Source organism: Oncorhynchus nerka, linkage group LG12, assembly GCF_034236695.1.
Source record: "Oncorhynchus nerka isolate Pitt River linkage group LG12, Oner_Uvic_2.0, whole genome shotgun sequence".
NCBI lineage: Eukaryota > Metazoa > Chordata > Actinopteri > Salmoniformes > Salmonidae > Oncorhynchus > Oncorhynchus nerka.
Window position 1 is genome coordinate 39,723,011 of NC_088407.1, and position 17,702 is coordinate 39,740,712.

At 40.0% G+C, this 17,702-nt stretch overlaps 1 protein-coding gene across 1 annotated transcript in view; it reads right to left on the bottom strand.

Annotated features, from left to right (window-relative positions):
- Positions 1–858: 858 nt before the first annotated feature.
- Positions 859–17,702, bottom strand: part of LOC115138223 (sodium/potassium/calcium exchanger 2-like) — a 166,780-nt gene continuing 149,936 nt past the window's right edge. The window contains exons 8-11 of the mRNA XM_029674840.2: positions 15,889–16,023; positions 15,461–15,550; positions 5,680–5,846; positions 859–1,300 (exon numbers count right to left, since the gene is read on the bottom strand). Coding sequence (XP_029530700.1) covers positions 1,051–1,300; positions 5,680–5,846; positions 15,461–15,550; positions 15,889–16,023 — 642 coding nt within the window. The 3' untranslated portion in view covers positions 859–1,050. The remainder of the gene's footprint in view (positions 1,301–5,679; positions 5,847–15,460; positions 15,551–15,888; positions 16,024–17,702) is intronic.

Genomic DNA, 17,702 nt, shown 5'->3' on the forward strand with positions numbered 1-17,702 from the left:
GCAAATTGATTGAATTGGGTTCCAAGTCAACATTTTCCAGTAGAGTTTAATTGGCGTGTGAAGAATGGCAAGCTCTGTACATTATGAACTCTTATGTCCAATGGCAGGTGGAGAAGAGGATAAGATAATCAGTAGGCCTATCAAGACCCAGGAAGAGTCCAAATCCACCTACAGTACATATTACTGCGACAGTACAACTGACGCTACTACTATTTCAGTAATTATAGCTAGTGTGTCAATCAAAGAGACATGGTGAGCAATGACATCTGGAAGGGGGGATGTCAAGTTTGAGCTTTTGGACAGAACACAAGATGAATTAGGAAAAATATGTTCCTATCTCCAGCTCTGCATGCAAAACTGCTTGGACTGTTTCATCTTTTAATGCTTGGTCACTAAGTACACAAGAGAGGAGAAGTTTATGGCTCAAAACCATATTTTAGTCTTATGTAAAACCAATGCTTTGTGTGTAGCATCAGCAACATCCCTTCATCCAAGGGTTGCTCATCATCAAACTCACTAGAACAGCACACACTGGAGTGACAAGTTGAGTGAAGTCATCTAGTCAGTCAGTGAAGTCAGTTAGAGGGTCATCCAAAGTGTTATTTGAATTTTTTTTTTACAATCAATTCTGAAGCTGAGAACAATATTGTGGCAACACTGTTCTGTTGTGCCAAGCTCAGCCAGCTTTGTCAGAAGTCTCTTGTGTACTTCCTGACCTCAAAGTCCACAGGAGGTCAGAATCCTCAATCTGCTAGGAGTAGTCCAGAATCAACTGATCTAGTAAAACAGGTGACATGCATAAGATGGCATAGTTGTTCCTCTACCTGGCTAATACACCACCCACCATCCCCCCAAAAATGTAAACCCCCAGCCATCTACACGCACAATTAAAATTTTTTTTTTTTTTTATCTACTTCCGACCAATGAATCCGCTGAGCCATATCTTGCGGCCTCATTCTTGTAGGAGTCTTTCCTCCATCCCATCCCCATGCTTCTTGAATCTTGTGTTAGGGGTGAATGCTTTCTGGCAGGAGTGGAGGGAGAGGATTTTCAAATGGATATAGGGCAGGCGATGATTTTGTCTTCCAGCATAACGCTGACCACCAGGAACACTAAGTAGAGCACGAACATGATGAAGCCCAGCAGCTTGCTCATCCGCCACTTGCAGGCAGCAATTGAGATAATGACAAAGATGAGCATGAGGAACAGCAGCACAATGGCGCAGAACAGCCCGTTAGAACTCACCGCCACAGGCTGCATGTTGTTGATGATGGACCAGAGGAGCCATGGGAACGGCAGGCTGAAACACACAAAATAAACACACACACACAGAGTGAAAACATGTTTTTAGGAATTTTTGCAAATGTCTTGAAAATTAATTACAGAAATATCTTATTTGCATATGTACATTCACTCCTCTGAGTCACTACTTTGTAGAAGCACCTTTGGCAGCTAATACAGCCGAGTCCATCTGGGTCTTTAAGAACTTTCCACACCTGGATTGTGCAACATTTGCCGATTATTCTTTTCAAAATTCCTTGAGCTCTGTCAAATTGGTTGTTGATCATTGCTAGACAACCATTTTCATGTCTTGCCATATATTTTCAAGTATATTTAAGTCAAAAATGTAACCTGGCCAATCAGGAACATTCACTATCTTCTTGGTAAGCAACTCCAGTGTATATTTAGCCTTGTGTTTTAAGTTATAGTCCTGCTGAAATCTCCCAGTGTCTGGTGGAAAGCAGACGGAAACAGATTTTCCTCTAGGATTTTGTCTGTGCCTAGCTCCATTCAGTTTCTTTTTATCCTGAAAAACTCCCCAGTCCTTAACAATTTCAAGCATACCCTTAACATGATGCAGCCAACACTATACTTGAAAATATCGAGAGAGGTACTCAATAATGTGTTGTATTGGATTTGCCCCAAACTTTGTATTCAGGACAAAAAGTTAATTGTTGGGGCCTCCTGAGTGGCACAGCGGTCTAAGGCACTGCAGTGCTTGAGGAGTCATTACAGATCAGGGTTCAATCCTGGGCTGTGTCGCAGCCGGCCATGACCGGGAGACCCATGAAGCGACGCACAATTGGCCCAACATCGTCCTGGTTAGGGGAGGGTTTGGCCGGCCGGGATGTCCTTGTCCGAGCGCATGCACACGGACATCAGGTGTACAGTGTTTTTCCCGACACATTGGTGCGGTTGGCTTCCGGGTTAAGCGAGCAGTGTGTCAAGAAGCAGTGCGGCTTGGCAGGGTCATCTTTCGGAGGACCACTGTCAATACGTGTCACATATCAATTTGCTAACAATGTAAAGACATATATATATATCATTGTGTTAATAAAGCTGCAAACAAACATGGTCTCTTTTTTTATTTTCTTGAGTAAGGCAGCTCCAAAATGTCGGTGTTTCAGCCTAGCTCAGTTCTTTCTGTGGTGGCGGGGCAAGCCAGCAGAAGATACGGAGCGTTGCACCGTGATTGGCTCAGTCACTCATGGGGACACTACATCACCGCAAGTCTAAGGGGAGAAAATTCTAGCCACTTGGGTGCTGCCATAGAGTTACATTAGAAGTGCCCATCCAAGAGGGCTCAAGGTCATTGGCCACAGATAAAATGACGACAAATCACGTTACAGTTGGTTGGACTGATGATGTCAACATCATACTTTCAAAATTATAGCTAGCAGTCATCATCCTGAATCAAGTCAACAATCTACTTGAAAATCCTTGTCATATGAAGAGAAATAATGAAGAGAAATTATAGATAAAACGTATCGGTGCTCATCGGCCATTGGACATAAACATTACACGAGCTGGAAATCGCAAATTCAACAATGGAAGGAATCAGTGACAGTGCCTAATGTTAACTGCAAGCATTGCAAAGCAATCACTAGCCTGCTATTCACTGGAGTGGCTGTGTGGTCCCAAATCTGGGATTAAGGGGCTCTTTTACAAGTGTAAAATGATAAACATTCAACATTGGCCATGCTGTCAATGAAGCATGATTTGTGCCGCGCTCAAAACAACTGTTAACTTGGAACTGCGAAAACCTGACTTCAGTGAATTCAAGACAACTGGGAAATCGGGATTAAACCAGCTCCGACTGGGAAAATAGCCACCTTCCTGTTCAAGGGAGCACAGCACAACAAGGTGAGTCTAAACATGGATATGTATATGCCAGGGAGATATGTATACTGTAGCTAAGAAAGTAATACTAGGTGTATGTTGTGTAGTAAGGTGTTAGAAGTCCATGAGCCTCACCCTAATAATTTGGTCTATTTGCCTCTCTTAATTTGGCCTACTGTTCTGACTTGGTGATGCACATGTAGCCTATAACCTGTTTTAGAGAAAGGTTATCATCCAATATCGTAAGAGCTTTCCATGTCTGCTTATTTCCATGTCTGCTTATGTCCCTTTATTTATCATATGGTTATGACTTGGTGTACAGTGAGAACACTGTAAGAACAGCCCATGTTCTGAATTCTGTTGCTGTACATTTCAAAAGTGCTAAACAAATAGTTATATTGCCTACATCCGTCCTAGCTCGGCTTGCCTCTTATCCACTTGTCGTCCCCTTATGCCATAGTTTGTACATCTCAATTGTCATTAGAAACCACATTTGTTTAAGCAAGTCAGCCATATCAGCAATATATTTTTAAAAGGCAGTAAATGAGGCTGAATGAACTGCTTTGCTGCCAGACAAGGCTCCGATGATAGCCAGGTGTAGCAGTAGTAAGATGTTTGGACTGCTGTTGGGACAGCTTTATGTAGGTCGTTTGTGGGCACCGTTTGAGTGCAATTCATGTATTGTTTAGTGGCTTTGCTGGCATGCATCTCACTTTTTTTTTGACCACCAAGATTTACATGCTAAAATTGCCACTGCAGAGGACGCATGGCTCTCGACCTTCGCCTCAACCGAGTCTGTACGGGAGTTGCAGCGATGGGTCGTGACTGGGTGGCTTGATACACCATCCAATGTGTAATTAATGAATAACTACACCATGCTCAAAGGGATATTCAATGTCTGCTTTTTTTTTTTTTTACTCATCTACCAATAGGTGCTCTTCTTTGAGGAAGAACCTCCCTGTTTTTTTGGTTGAATCTGTGTTTGAAATTCACTGTTCGACTGAGGAACCATACATATAATTGTATAGGTGGGGTATAGAGGTGATGTAGAGTCATTAAACAATTATGGTTAACACTGTTATTGCACAATGAGTGATTCTATGTAAGTTATTATGTGACTTGTTAAGCAAAATTTTACTCCTGAACTTATTTAGGTTTGCCATAACAAAGGGGTTGAATACTTATTGACATTTCAGATTTGAATACATTTGGAACATAAAAAAAAAAAGAATTACACTATGTCATTATTGGGTATTGTGTGTGTCATTATTGGGTAAGCCAGTGACAAAAACATCTCAATTTATTCCGTTTCAAATTCAGGCTGTAACACAGCAAAAGTATTAAAGTATTAAATACTTTCTGAAGGCACTGTAAATATTTTGTCTTGTCCATTTGCCCTCTGAATAGCACCCATACACGGAAACCATGTCTCAATTGTTTCAAGGCTTGAACATCTTTCTTTAATGTGCCTCTTCCCCTTCATCTAAACTAATGAAGTGGGTTTAACATGGGACATCAATAAAGGATAATAGCTTTCACCTGGATGGTCTATGTCATGGAAAAGGGCAGGTAACTGATCTCAACAGTATTGCTAAACGTTGCACTTCAACGTAAATCTCGGCTCTGTTATAAGTACACTCAAGAAAACATATTTTATTTATCACAGTGATTAAGGAGCAGCATTAAAACAGAGTAGTATGCCCCACCAACATTAGAGAACTATACAGAAAAACCTAAAATAGCTTAAATAAGTAAATCAATTATGAAAAAATTGTCTGATTAACTGATAATTGACACAGACAGGGTGGCGTAGCAGGAAGATCGGAAAGCTATGAACCTAGAGGTTGTGAGTTCAAATCCCAATTGAAGACATGTTAAATAACAATTACTGTATAAATTAACATGCACAATGTAAGCATGTGCGTCAAATATATAAGTTGAAAACATTGTATGTTAACAGCACTGTGTGTGTAACTAGTTCCACAGGCATTTTTTAGGTAAAATATAAAAAATCTAGTTGAATGAACATATGAGGCAAATTGAGCAAACACATAATTTTAAGTTGACATAATTTTTGCCTACCTTTTCTCATGTTGGAGCTAGGTTTGATCCAACTAAACATTTTAAGTTCAGGTAACACCTTGGCCGAAAAGTTGAGTAAACCAGTTACTTAAAAATAACTAGATGAAACAACTAGATGTGGTTTTTTTTGTGGGAACTTCCATGTCACCCATGGGCAAACCTTATTCAATCAAACGAATTAGAGAATAAAACAAAGTTCAATGAACTTTTACATCATATATCTGGCAAGCATTTATCATATAGATGGAAATGATTGTTATGAAAATGGTATCCAAGTGTAATTATTGTGGTTTTAGCGAATCCCAAATTCACTATTGGATAAGAACAAAGTAATATGACTGTTACTATGTAATATGTAAAAACTTCCCCCAGCACTATGAGAATAATTTTATCTTTCAAAATGTGAAACTAACAGATATTAAAAGAAATTAGTAATTCAATAGAAGAGTGGTCACAGTACTGATGATATTAGCGTACCCAACAGTGATGTCAAAGATGTTGGAGCCCACAGAGCTGGACACAGCCATGTCTCCCAGCCCCTTCCGTGCAACAATGACACTGGTGATTAGGTCAGGAATGGAGGTACCAGCTGCTAATATAGTCAAGCCCATGATCTCTTCTGTAATCCCAATGGTCTCTCCAACCTGTAGATAGAAAAGAGAAATAAATTGGGTAAATAAAACTAAATATTTGTTTTCTTTGCTGAGGGGTAGAGTAGAGGAATGAAAGTGAGCTATACTTTGGACATATATATATATATTTTTTCCATTCTGTTTTTTTTTTACCTTTATTTAACCAGGCAAGTCAGTTAAGAACACATTCTTATTTTCAATGACGGCCTGGGAACAGTGGGTTAACTGCCTGTTCAGGGGCAGAACGACAGATTTGTACCTTGTCAGCTCGGGGGTTTGAACTCGCAACCTTCCGGTTACTAGTCCAACGCTCTAACCACTAGGCTACGCTGCCGCCCCTGTTAACATGCATGAGGAGAAAATCCCAGTATTCGGGGACAGGAGATACTTTGGCACTCTGACTATTTGGTGCTGTCTAGCTTTGAATGACATCCAGGTCTTAGCCTGAATACATTTCACAGAAGGTTGCTAATAACAATCCCACAGCATTCTAACCCTCCGAATATCCTGCTACTTTTCTAATTACCCACTTGCTTGAAAACATGCTTGTGTGTTGTTCTGTGTGAGGACGTGGTTTAGTGTCTTCACAAAAGGTAACATGATTTCACAAAATGTAATACTGAACCATCCTGCATTTTTCAGCAGCTATGGTGTATGAATAACTAGGGCTGTTACGGTGACCTCATTACCGCCACAACGGCGGTCACGAATCATGACGGAAGTCAAATTCCAAGTGACCGTTTAGTCACGGTAATTATGCTGCTTCAAGCTCTAATGCTTATTAGCAAATGTGCTAATTGCCTGGTCCTAAGCGCTCTCTTGTCACTCTGACATCAATGCAAATGGAATCGAAAATCTAATCAAATACTTCAAGAGAGCCCATGAGCTCATGTTGCGCAACATTTCTACAGGTTTTATTCAGTCTTTACTTTTGAGTAGAGCCAGTGTGTCTATGAATGCGGATGACTCAAAACTATACACGTCAGCTACTACAGTGACTGAAATGACTGCAACACTTAACAAAGAGCTGTAGTTAATTTCAGAATGGGTGGCAAGGAATAAGTTAGTCCTAAATACTTCAAAAAACTAGAAGCATTGTATTTGGGACAAATCATTCACTAAATCCTAAACCTCAACTAAATCTTGTAATTAATAATGTGGAAATTGAGCAAGTTGATGTGACTAAACTGCTTGGAGTAACCCTGGATTGTAAACTGTCATGGTCAAAACATGTTGATGCAACAGTAGCTAAGATGGGGAGAAGTCTGTCTCTAATAAAGTGCTGCTCTGCCTTCTTAACAGCACTATCAACAAGGCAAGTTCTACAGGCCCTAGTTTTGTTGCACCTGGACTACTGTTCAGTCATGTGGTCAGGTGCCACAAAGAGGGACTTAAGAAAATTGCAATTGGCTCAGAACAGGGCAGCATGGCGGGCCCTTAGATGTACACAGAGCGCTAACATTAATAATATGCATGTCAATCTCTCCTAGCTCAAAGTGGAGGAGAGATTGACTTCATCACTATTTGTATTTGTGAGAGGTGTTGAATGCACCAAGCTGTCTGTTTTAACAGCTGGCACAGAGCTCAGAAACCCATGCACACCCCACAAGACATGCCACTAGAGGTCTCTTCACAGTCCCAGTCCAGAACAGACTATGGGAGGCGCACAGTACTACATAGAACCATGACTACATGGAACTCTATTCCTCATCAAGTAACTCATACAAGCAGTAAAATTTGATTATAGAACAGCAGGGGCTGTGAAGCAACACAAACATAGGCACAGACACATGCATACAAACACACAATAACATACACACTATGCACACAAGTACACATGGATTTTGTGTTGTAGATATGTGGTAGTCGAGTATGGGCCTGATGGCACACTTAATGTATACCTTAATAGTTTATTAACATTTTAAGCTAAATGTTCTTCTCTGTTACATCAGCCTCATTGCTTTTGAAAGTTTTTTTATGGTATGGTTTTATTAATTTGGGATCTATCGCATCCCACAACTGTCCCAGAGTATGTTTGAAATATTTATTTATTGCACAGAAGGACAAGTTGACCAATAGAATAGTTCAACTTTTGTATTATGGGAGATAGTAGATTGACATAGGCTAGTGCTTTTGCTGTTTGTTTAGACCTACTCATTTATATTTATTAAGGATCCCCATTAGCTGCTGCCAAGGCAACAACAAAGTGTGTTCCCTCAGGCTACTACTCTACTACCACATATCTACAAATAGAAAATCCATTCATATGTGCAAACGGGTGTCTGTGCCTGTGTGTTTCTTCACGGTCCCCGTTTTTCAATAAGGTGTATTTTTATCCGTCTTTTAAATCTGATCCTACTGCTTGCATGAGTTACCTGATGTAGAATAGAGTTCCATGTAGCCATGGCCCCGCGTAGTACTGTGCATCTCCCATAGTCTATTCTTGAATTGGGGATTGTGAAGAGACCTCTTGTGGCATATCTTGTGGAGTATGCATGGGTGTCTGAACTGTGTGTTAGTAGTTTAACCCTTGTGTAGTCTTAACATTCTGTATACTTCCCTTGTCCTAAGGGTAAAACATGACCCACCTTCACTAAACCCCTAAAATAAAGCAGCTTAATTGAAATTTAAACTCCAAATCTTTTTTGCATGAAGAAACAACCGGTCATTCATCACAAACTTTGTGAATATCTGGGATTTCCCTCTTCACAATGCAGAAAGACTGCATTTTAATCAGTGGACACCACTCGCTTTTATTACAACACACCTGTCATAATTTTTTTCTTTATTAAAGTAGAAGTTAATTATTATTATTATTATTGCTAAAGGTACTGCATAGGTGTAAACATAAATGTTTTAGCAAGATATAGCACTTGTATAGCCAAAGAAAGTAGAAGATATGTGCAGAAAGTAGTTTTGAATGCATTTTATTGAAGGGAAACAATAACAGTCTTGAACCTTTTTGGCAACATAGTGATATTCTTATATACTCTACAATGAGGAATTCAACTACAAAATACTATTTTTCTCCTATTTTTTAACCATTGCCCCCACCCACAAGGTGTATAAACAACAACAACAAATAAGAATAAAATAAGATTATAGATACAAAACAAAAACGTGAAGAACATAAATCAATCAACTCTAATTAGCACATGTAGGACAGTATGTAAGTGTGTGTGCATGGACTTTGCAGATGTATTTGTCATGTGCAGCACATAGTATTTGTTTTACAGTCCTTCTTTGGGGGCAGAATTGGCATGTCCTCCTCTTGCCTGCCCCAGCTGCAGCCTTGGGTAGATCAGGACAAGATTCAGCCTCGTGAACAGCTTTCACAAGCGCTGCAGTGGTTGCTGTGTGGGGGAGGCACTACTTTCTTTGAATGTTTGGGGTTACAAGTGCCTTTCCCAGCTGCTCCAGGAATACCATCCTCTTGTTCCGCTTATCAGGCATCAGGGTAGGGTTGATCTTGTTCCATATCACGAAGGCATTGTATGACTACACATCAATGATGTTATGGAAGATGACCAGAGGCCAGCGGGCAGTCATCCTCCTGCAGCTGTAAGTTCCAATCACCTTGTTCAGGTTGTCCATGTCTCCTTTATCGTGATTGTAGTCCAGGATGACGGCTTCCTGTCCTCACCATCACTGATTGTGCAGTGTGCTCAGGAGGACCAGATTCTTGTTCCTCTTTGGAAGGTTAGAAACTAGAGTGGTGGTGGGGGTGAAGGCAAACTTTGATGAGAAGGCCTCTCTCCCCCTTGTTGCAAGGACTGCAGGGGGAGCTCAGGCTTGTTCTTTCTAACTGTGCCAACCATGGTGATCTTCCTCTTCATGAGCTGCTGGGTGAGTTCAATCAGTAGCACAGATAATCTCCATTTCTCCTTGTGTGCGTGTGTGTGTGTGTGTGTGTGTGTGTGTGTGTGTGTGTGTGTCTTTGTGGTTTTTGTGGTGTGTAAATGATTTTATAACTGCCGGGTCAAAAATGACCCTGGTGGTGTACAGCTTTCATGGAAGTATGAACAAAAGCGATGATTCACTTTTTCTAATGTTGGGGTCATTCTAGGAAAAGTCATCAAATTTCATGTTGAAAAAATATAATTTAAGGGTTTTTGTCTGCTGTTAAACATAGTGGTGGGTCATTTTTACCCTTAAGACAACACACGGGTTAAACAGACACCTCTGTGCATTCAGCATGTCAACACTTCTTACAAAAACAAGTAGTGATGAAGTCAATCTCTCCTCCACTTTGAGTCATGACAGATTTATATGCATATTATTAATGTTAGCTCTCTGTGTTCATTTATGGGCCAGCCATGCATGCTGCCCTGTTCTGAGCCAATTGTAATTTTCTGAGGTCCTTCTTTGTGGCACCTGACCACATGACTGAACAGTAGTCCAGGTGCGACAGAACTAGGGCCTGTAGGACTTGCCTTGTTGATAGACTTCTCCCCATCTTTACTACTGTTGTTTCAACATGTTTTGACCATGACAGTTTACAATCCAGGGTTACTCCAAGCAGTTTAGTCACCCCAACTGACTGCAGCTCTTTGTTAAGTGTTGCAGTGATTTTATTCGCTGTAGTAGCTGACCTGTATAGTGTTGAGTCATCCACATACATAGTGGCTTTACTCAAAGCCAGTGGCATGTCATTGGTATAGATTGAAAAAAGTAAGGGGCCTAGACAGCTGCCCTGGGGAATTCCTGATTCTACCTGGATAATGTTGGAGTCTTCCATTAAAGAACAACCTCTGTGTTATGTTAGACAGGTAACTCTTTATCAACAATATAGCAGGGAGTGTAAAGCCATGACACAGATGTTTTTTCAGCAGCAGACTGGGATCGATAATTTCAAAAGCTGCACTGAAGTCTTACAAAACAGCTCCCGCAATCTTTTTATCAGCAATTTATTTTAGCCAATCATCATTCATTTGTGTAAGTGCCATTGTTGTTGAATGTCCTTCCCTATAAGCAAGCTGAACTACTGTTGTGAATTTGTTTACTGTAAAATAGCATTTTATCTGGTCAAACACAATTCTTTCCAAAAGTTTACTAAGAGTTTGTAACAGGCTGATTTGTCGGCTATTGAGCCAGTAATGGGGGCTTTACTATTCTTGGGTAACGGAATTAAATTTGCTTCACTAAAGGTCTGAGGGCACACAGTTTCTAGTAGGCTTAGATTGAAGATATGGCAGATAGAAGTGGCAATATTGTCTGCTACTATCCTCAGTAATTTTCCATCCAAGTTGTCAGACCCCGGTGGCTTGTTATTGTTAATAGACAACAATAATTTTTTCACCTCTTCCACACTCACTTTACGGATTTCAAAATTACAATGCTTGTCTTTCAAAATTTGAATTTGTAGTGTCAGCGTTTGTTGCTGGCATGTCATGCCTAAATTTGCTAATCTTGCCAATTAAAAAATCATTAAAGTAAATCAGCAACTTCAGTAGGTTTTGTGATGAATGAGCCATCTGAAGAGAAAGAATACTGCTAAAGCGTTCAATGTCACCATTCAGAGTGGGCACAGGGCCAGATATAATGTCAATGTTATTAGTGTCTAGCAGAGAATCTGTCAGCTATTTAAAATCCAGGTTCAACTGTTCAGAGCTGCCCTTTATAATATGTGACCCGTTTCAGGAAACTAGGCGTATGTCGCAAGTCACGACTTCACAGGAGAGCCATTTTTATATATATTTTTTTTTCATCAAAATATTTTTTTGTTGTTGTCAGAAATGCCTTTTGGAACTTTGGAAATTTAATGTGCCTTAATAACAAACTTGCATGCCATCTGTAAATATGAAAAATAACTGTTAAATTATGAGCCCTGTTGGTTAAGCTACAGAAAAAGACAAGCAACATTCCCACTAGCCATGATTGGCTGAGATAATGAGTGGGCTGGACGCCAAGAGAGGAGTTCAGATTGGTCTGCCATATAGAAGGCTTCTGTCTATTTGAGCTGGTCAGTCTGTGTTGGTTAATCCTGTCGAACGCAGCTTTTTAAAAAAAAAATCTGTAGTGGAGCTGCATAAGTGTTGCTCTCCACTTTCTGGAGGATCAAGTTTTGAAATCAGTAGAATTAGAGTATGATCGCTAAAGAGATGGAGACACCAGTCTCCGGATTACATCTTCAAACTAAGGGCATCCGTGATAGGGAGACGCGTCCATCATGCATGATGATTTATACGGGTAAGATAGTCTAGCTTGCTACATTTTCAGATATTAAACGTTTCAAATTTTGACAGAAAGTGGTTTCATTTCAAGTTAAAGTGTACTGTTAGCTAGCTAGCTAATGTTAGCTGGCTGGCTCCCTAGCTAACATTAAGTGTATGATGTTATTATTTGTTTCCCAGAACCATTTACTTCGCTAGTTAGAGCCTAATGTTAGCTAGCTAACATTGAACCTGGTTGGTTAGCTCCCAGCAGATTCATGCAGGGTAGTAAACGACATGATTCGGCACTATGTTCATTGTTATTTAACTAGCTAATGTTAGCTGGCTGGCTCGTTAGCTAACGTTACGTGACGTGTGTGATCTTACACGTTGTTTACCTAGCTAGATTCATTGTTTACCTAGCTATCTAGCTACATGTCTTAAGGTAAAGTGTACTGTTAGCTAGCTAGCTAACGTTAGCTGGCTGGCTCCCTAGCTAACATTATGTGTATGATGTTATTATTCGTATCCCAAAGCCATTTGCTTAACTAGTTAGAGCCTAATGTTAGCTAGCCTCTTTGGGCTAGGGGGCAGTATTTTGACGTCCGGATGAAAAGCGTGCCCAAAGTAAACTGCCTGTTACTCAGGTCCAGAAGCTAGGATATGCATATAATTGGTAGATTAGGATAGAAAACACTCTAACGTTTCTAAAACTGTTAAAATAATAACGGAACTGATATGGCAGGTGAAACCCCGAGGACAAACCATCCCAAAAAAATAAAATGTCAGCTTACCACTTTTTTCAATGGCTATTACTTTAATTATAAGGCCAAGTCCTCCCAGATTGCAGTTCCTAGGGCTTCCACTAGATGTCAACAGTCTTTAGAAAGAATTTCAGGCTGGTTTTTGAAAAATTAACCAGAAATTGTAGTTTTTCTATGTGGCTCCCATTTTGGCTGTAGTGTTTCCAAGCGTGTGGAAGAAAGCGCGTTCTTTGGTATTTTTCTCCGGTAAAGACAATAACGATTCTCCGTCTTCAATTTGATTGTTTATTTGCGTATTAGGATACCTAAGGTTTGATTATAAATGTTGTTTGACTTGTTTGGAAAAGTTTATTAGTAACGTTTTGGATTCATTTTGTATGCATTTTGATGGAGGGAAAATGGGTGGATTATTGACTGAAGCGCACCAGCTAAAATTAGTTTTTATGGATATAAAGAAGGACATTATCTAACAAAAGGACCATTTGTGATGTAACTGGGACCTTTTGGAGTGCCAACAGAAGAAGATCATCAAAGGTAAGGCATTTTTTATATCGCTATTTCTGACTTTTGTATCGCACCTACCTGTTTGAAATATGATTGTCATGTGTTTCTATGCGGGGCGCTGTCCTCAGATAATCACATGGTTTGCTTTTTGAAATCTGACACGGCGGCTGGATTAGCAAGAAGTTAAGCTTTATTTTTATATATTACACTTGTGGTTTTATGAAAGTTAAATATTTATAATACTGTTGTTTGAATTTCACGCTCTGCAATTTCACCGGATGTTGTCGAGGTGTCCTGCTAACGGCAAGCCTTTCCCAAACAGGCAAGCTAACATTGAATCTAGTTGGTTAGCTTCCAGAAGATTCTTGCAGGGTAGGAATGACATGATTTGGCACTATTTCATTGTTGTTTAACCAGCTAACGTTAGCTGGCTGGCTCGTCTGCTAACGTTACGTGACGTGTGTGATCTTACATGTTGCTTACCTAGCTAGGTTTATTGTTTACCTAAGTAGCTAGCTACATGTCTTAAGGTAAAGTGTACATCACCCGCTGAATATGGCAGGTGTCAGTAAAAATAGGCAAAAAAGCATAATGAAATTGTTGCCAGCAGAGCTGGTTAGGCTGTGTTCATGTTATCAAGAGGTAAACAAATGATCATCAAGTGTGCGCTCAAGGGCGAAATGAGATGGGTGGGGCTAAAGCTTAAGACAGTGTGAACGATGCTGAATGGGTGTAGACAAAGAAGAGCTCTTCATTAGATACCAAAACATTCAAAGGCCATTTTCTCAAAAGTGGGTTTACAAGTTTATCAACATTCAAAACAAAATTACTTTCCCATTGTTCCTCAAAAATGCAGTTTATGATATACCATTATGTTGCTCTGATTCTCTACTTTTATCCAAAGTCAGAAACACAATTTCAAATTTTGCTACATAAGACCAAATCCAGGTGGTTAGTCACATATCATTAAAACAGACATGGACTACAATAGAATTGATTTCCATATCCTGGCGTAGAACATTCTGGAGCAGCTTAGTAATATAATTTACTGGAGCTCCAGGACAGCAGTGTTTTTGCACCAGGAACAGTGACATTTCTTACCATGGAGCTGCCCAAAATCATGGCTGGCGAGAAAGATGAGGAAATCCGCCCACTCGAACAGGATTAGGAGAACCCTTTAAGGATGGACAAGAGGTGGCTGACGAAAAGTAGGCTAAACGTTGACAGTTCTAACATCTTTAATATTTGCCTCGGAATTCAATAAAAGGAACGTGCGCAGTTTTGTCCCCAATGTGTCTGTCTTCATTTACTTGTAGCCTACTTTTTAGCTGAAATGCCTGTGAGAAGGACCCAATCACTTGACGGGCATTGGCTAATAAGGTCTGGTGAATATTATCAAGTGCTTGTCAAATTGTGAATGAGAGACTGATGAAGTGTGTGCAGCTTGCACAAGAAACAAATTAGAGCTCATGCCTTTCATGCTATTTTTTTTCAAATCATCATTAGAGTCCCATCATGCAGCCTTAGAATTGATACAAAATCCAAACACAACTAAAGTTCCATAAATAACTCTAAATTAAGCATATAGTGGGACCAGTTTATTTGTTAACCGCTCAACACAGGAAAAGCCGAAGGTGCTCACTTCCTTTGAAATCATTTGGAGAAAATATCATTTCTATTTTATTAAGCCATGTTCAATTGTATTCTTCATACTTTAATACCCCCTAATTCTAAGAAAATCCTGTCAGCTAAATTAACTAGCGTAGTTCACAGCTTTATGGCATAGCCATATCAGGGCCTTAACACGAGGAAGGCTATTTCTTCTGAAATAAAGTACATTTTCTTCATATCATGGTTCTTTAGAACTGCCTAAAATAAATCATGGATTTAATGTGAAGGTGTAGGCCATATTAAATTGATTTATATGACTTTTTTAAAACGTAGAAGTTACAAAGTTCTGCATCAGTGGCTTGTAGGCTATGTGTGGAAGCCAGGAGATGCTAAACTTGTTTATATTAATTAACAGTCAATTACCGTGAGACCGGCAGTTATTTGCTTGACAATCACGGGCTGACAAAATGTTATACCTGCCACAGCCCTATGAATAACCAGATCAGCTTATTACAGCTTGTTTGGCTTGGTTCGGTAAGGCTCAGTAGTGTGAAAAACGGTTCAATTATTTTAGCCTCCACTGTTCCCCACGTACCTGGTGAGCCCACCACACCATTAAGTAGGAGAATCCAGCAATCCAACATATAGAGCCCAGAAATGAGATGGGAAAGAACTTCTTTGCAGTCTGTTAGACAAAAGGAGGAAAAATATATAGTTACTATGAAGATGGAAATGACAGAAATGAAGCCTCAATTCTATGGTATACAGGTATCTACAGCAAATAACACATCACACAACTACCAGTTATAGAAAAATAAGTAAACAGATACAGTTCATATCAAACATTAGTCTTTCTCTATGTCTGTGTCACAAACGGCACCCTATTCCCTATACTAGCTTTGACCAAGGCCCATAGGGTGTAGTGCACTACATAGGGAATATGGTGCCATTTGGGACACATTTCTAATTCTCTATCTGACAAACTGGAACAGTAAGAGATAGAAATGGACGGGAAGCACTTACTGGTTTCCTGACATCGGGCAGTGTTAGCCACAGAGGGAAGATGATGGGCATGATTAAGAGGTAGGTGAAACGCTTGCGCATGGTGTCTGGCCAGGACAGGCTCAGAGGCTGGTCCTCATCCTCCTCATCCTCAGCCTAAGAAGAGAGAGCTTTCAGTATGGATACAGTTTCAAAATTCAAAAATCACTCACACATCTGAGTTCTTGTTGCAGGTGAATGGAAATAATGTGATAGCTTCAAAGTAAAGAGAAACTCGCAGAATGGATACATTGGTTTGGAGAAATCTGTGCTCAAAAATAATTTCAATGGGTCATGTGGTGCAGTCAGGGTCAGCCATCTTGAAGCTCTACAATACACAGTTTTACAAAATGTTCAGGGAGTCAAGTCAGGCACATCCATGGGCACCTGGACTGTGATTGAAACAAAGGCTCTTGTGATTTATTTCATCACCACTTGAACTCTATTCAATAAGCAAAAATATTTTCTGGTAGGAGAATATTATTATGACGATTTTGATGATAAATAACATTGACAACTAAAGGCCTTAGGAATTTATGATAGAGTTGGTCAGCATGCCCTCACTCTCAGTGACCTTAAGAGAGTGGTGTTTGATGACAGAGATTGGGAAGATTGCTCCAAGCCTGGAGGAGTCCGACACTCTACTTATCAGGTACTTTGACATGTCTGGACTGCTGGACCCTCAGTGTGGTCATCTGAATACCAAACAGGTGAGAGACCTCAACTTCGGAAGATAAGAGTCTGCATCGCTGTGTAGGTGACATGGAAGTAGGCAGTGGCTCACTTTTCCACTGAAAAGTGACTCACTGAATGACATGAATCCAAGCAGGCCTATTCTTGACAAAATCCAAACCTATCCATCAGTAACCTGATATATTGCATTATTGTGTCAAAGAGTGGTATCAATCACACAATCAAAGGCATTATTTGCTCTAGCTAAAACATGAGGAACAAGCTTAAGAACCTGCGCAATGGCATTTGGTATTTTTGGCTCATCTGCAAAGATCTTGACAACATCTAGTCATGTTTTTAAGATGGAAAAATTACGTTTTACATATTTGTTTTATGTGGGCATCGAAGGACAGAGAAGGATCCAACTTGACTCCCAGGTTGGAGATGACAGAGAACAGGTGGAAGGCTTGGCCGTTGATTGTAGTTTAGATGTTTCCACCACTGATGACCTGCTTGGGTGTCCCAATAAGCACAGCCTGAGTGTTGTTACTGTTCAACTGGAGGAAGTTCTCTTTCATCCATGCCCTGATGTCTTCTATGCAGCTGCTGAGTTTTGCTAGCTGCTGAATGTCCGGTTTAGTGTTAATATAAATCTGGGTATAGTCAGCGTAGCAGGTGAAGTTGATGTTATAATCTCTGAGGATTTGGCCGAGAGGGAGCATGTATATTAAAAACAGGATAGGGCTCAACACTGACCCCTGTGACTGCAGACTCCTCAGACCTGGACTATCCAATATTGATGTATTGCTTCCTATTAGAGAGGTAGGAGGAGAAACACAGATCTACATTACCTTCAAAAAGTATTCATACTCCTTGAATTATTCCATATTTTGTTGTGTTACAACCTGAATTCAAAATGGATTAAAGCAACAAAAAATCTCACCCATCTACAGACAATAACCCATAATGATAACATGAAAACATGGTTTTAGAAATGTTATGAATATACTGAAAATTAAATACAGAAATAACACATTTGCATACAGTGGCCTGCGAAAGTATTCACCCCCTTGGCAGTTTTCCTATTTTGTTGCCTTACAACCTGGAATTTAAATGGATTTTGG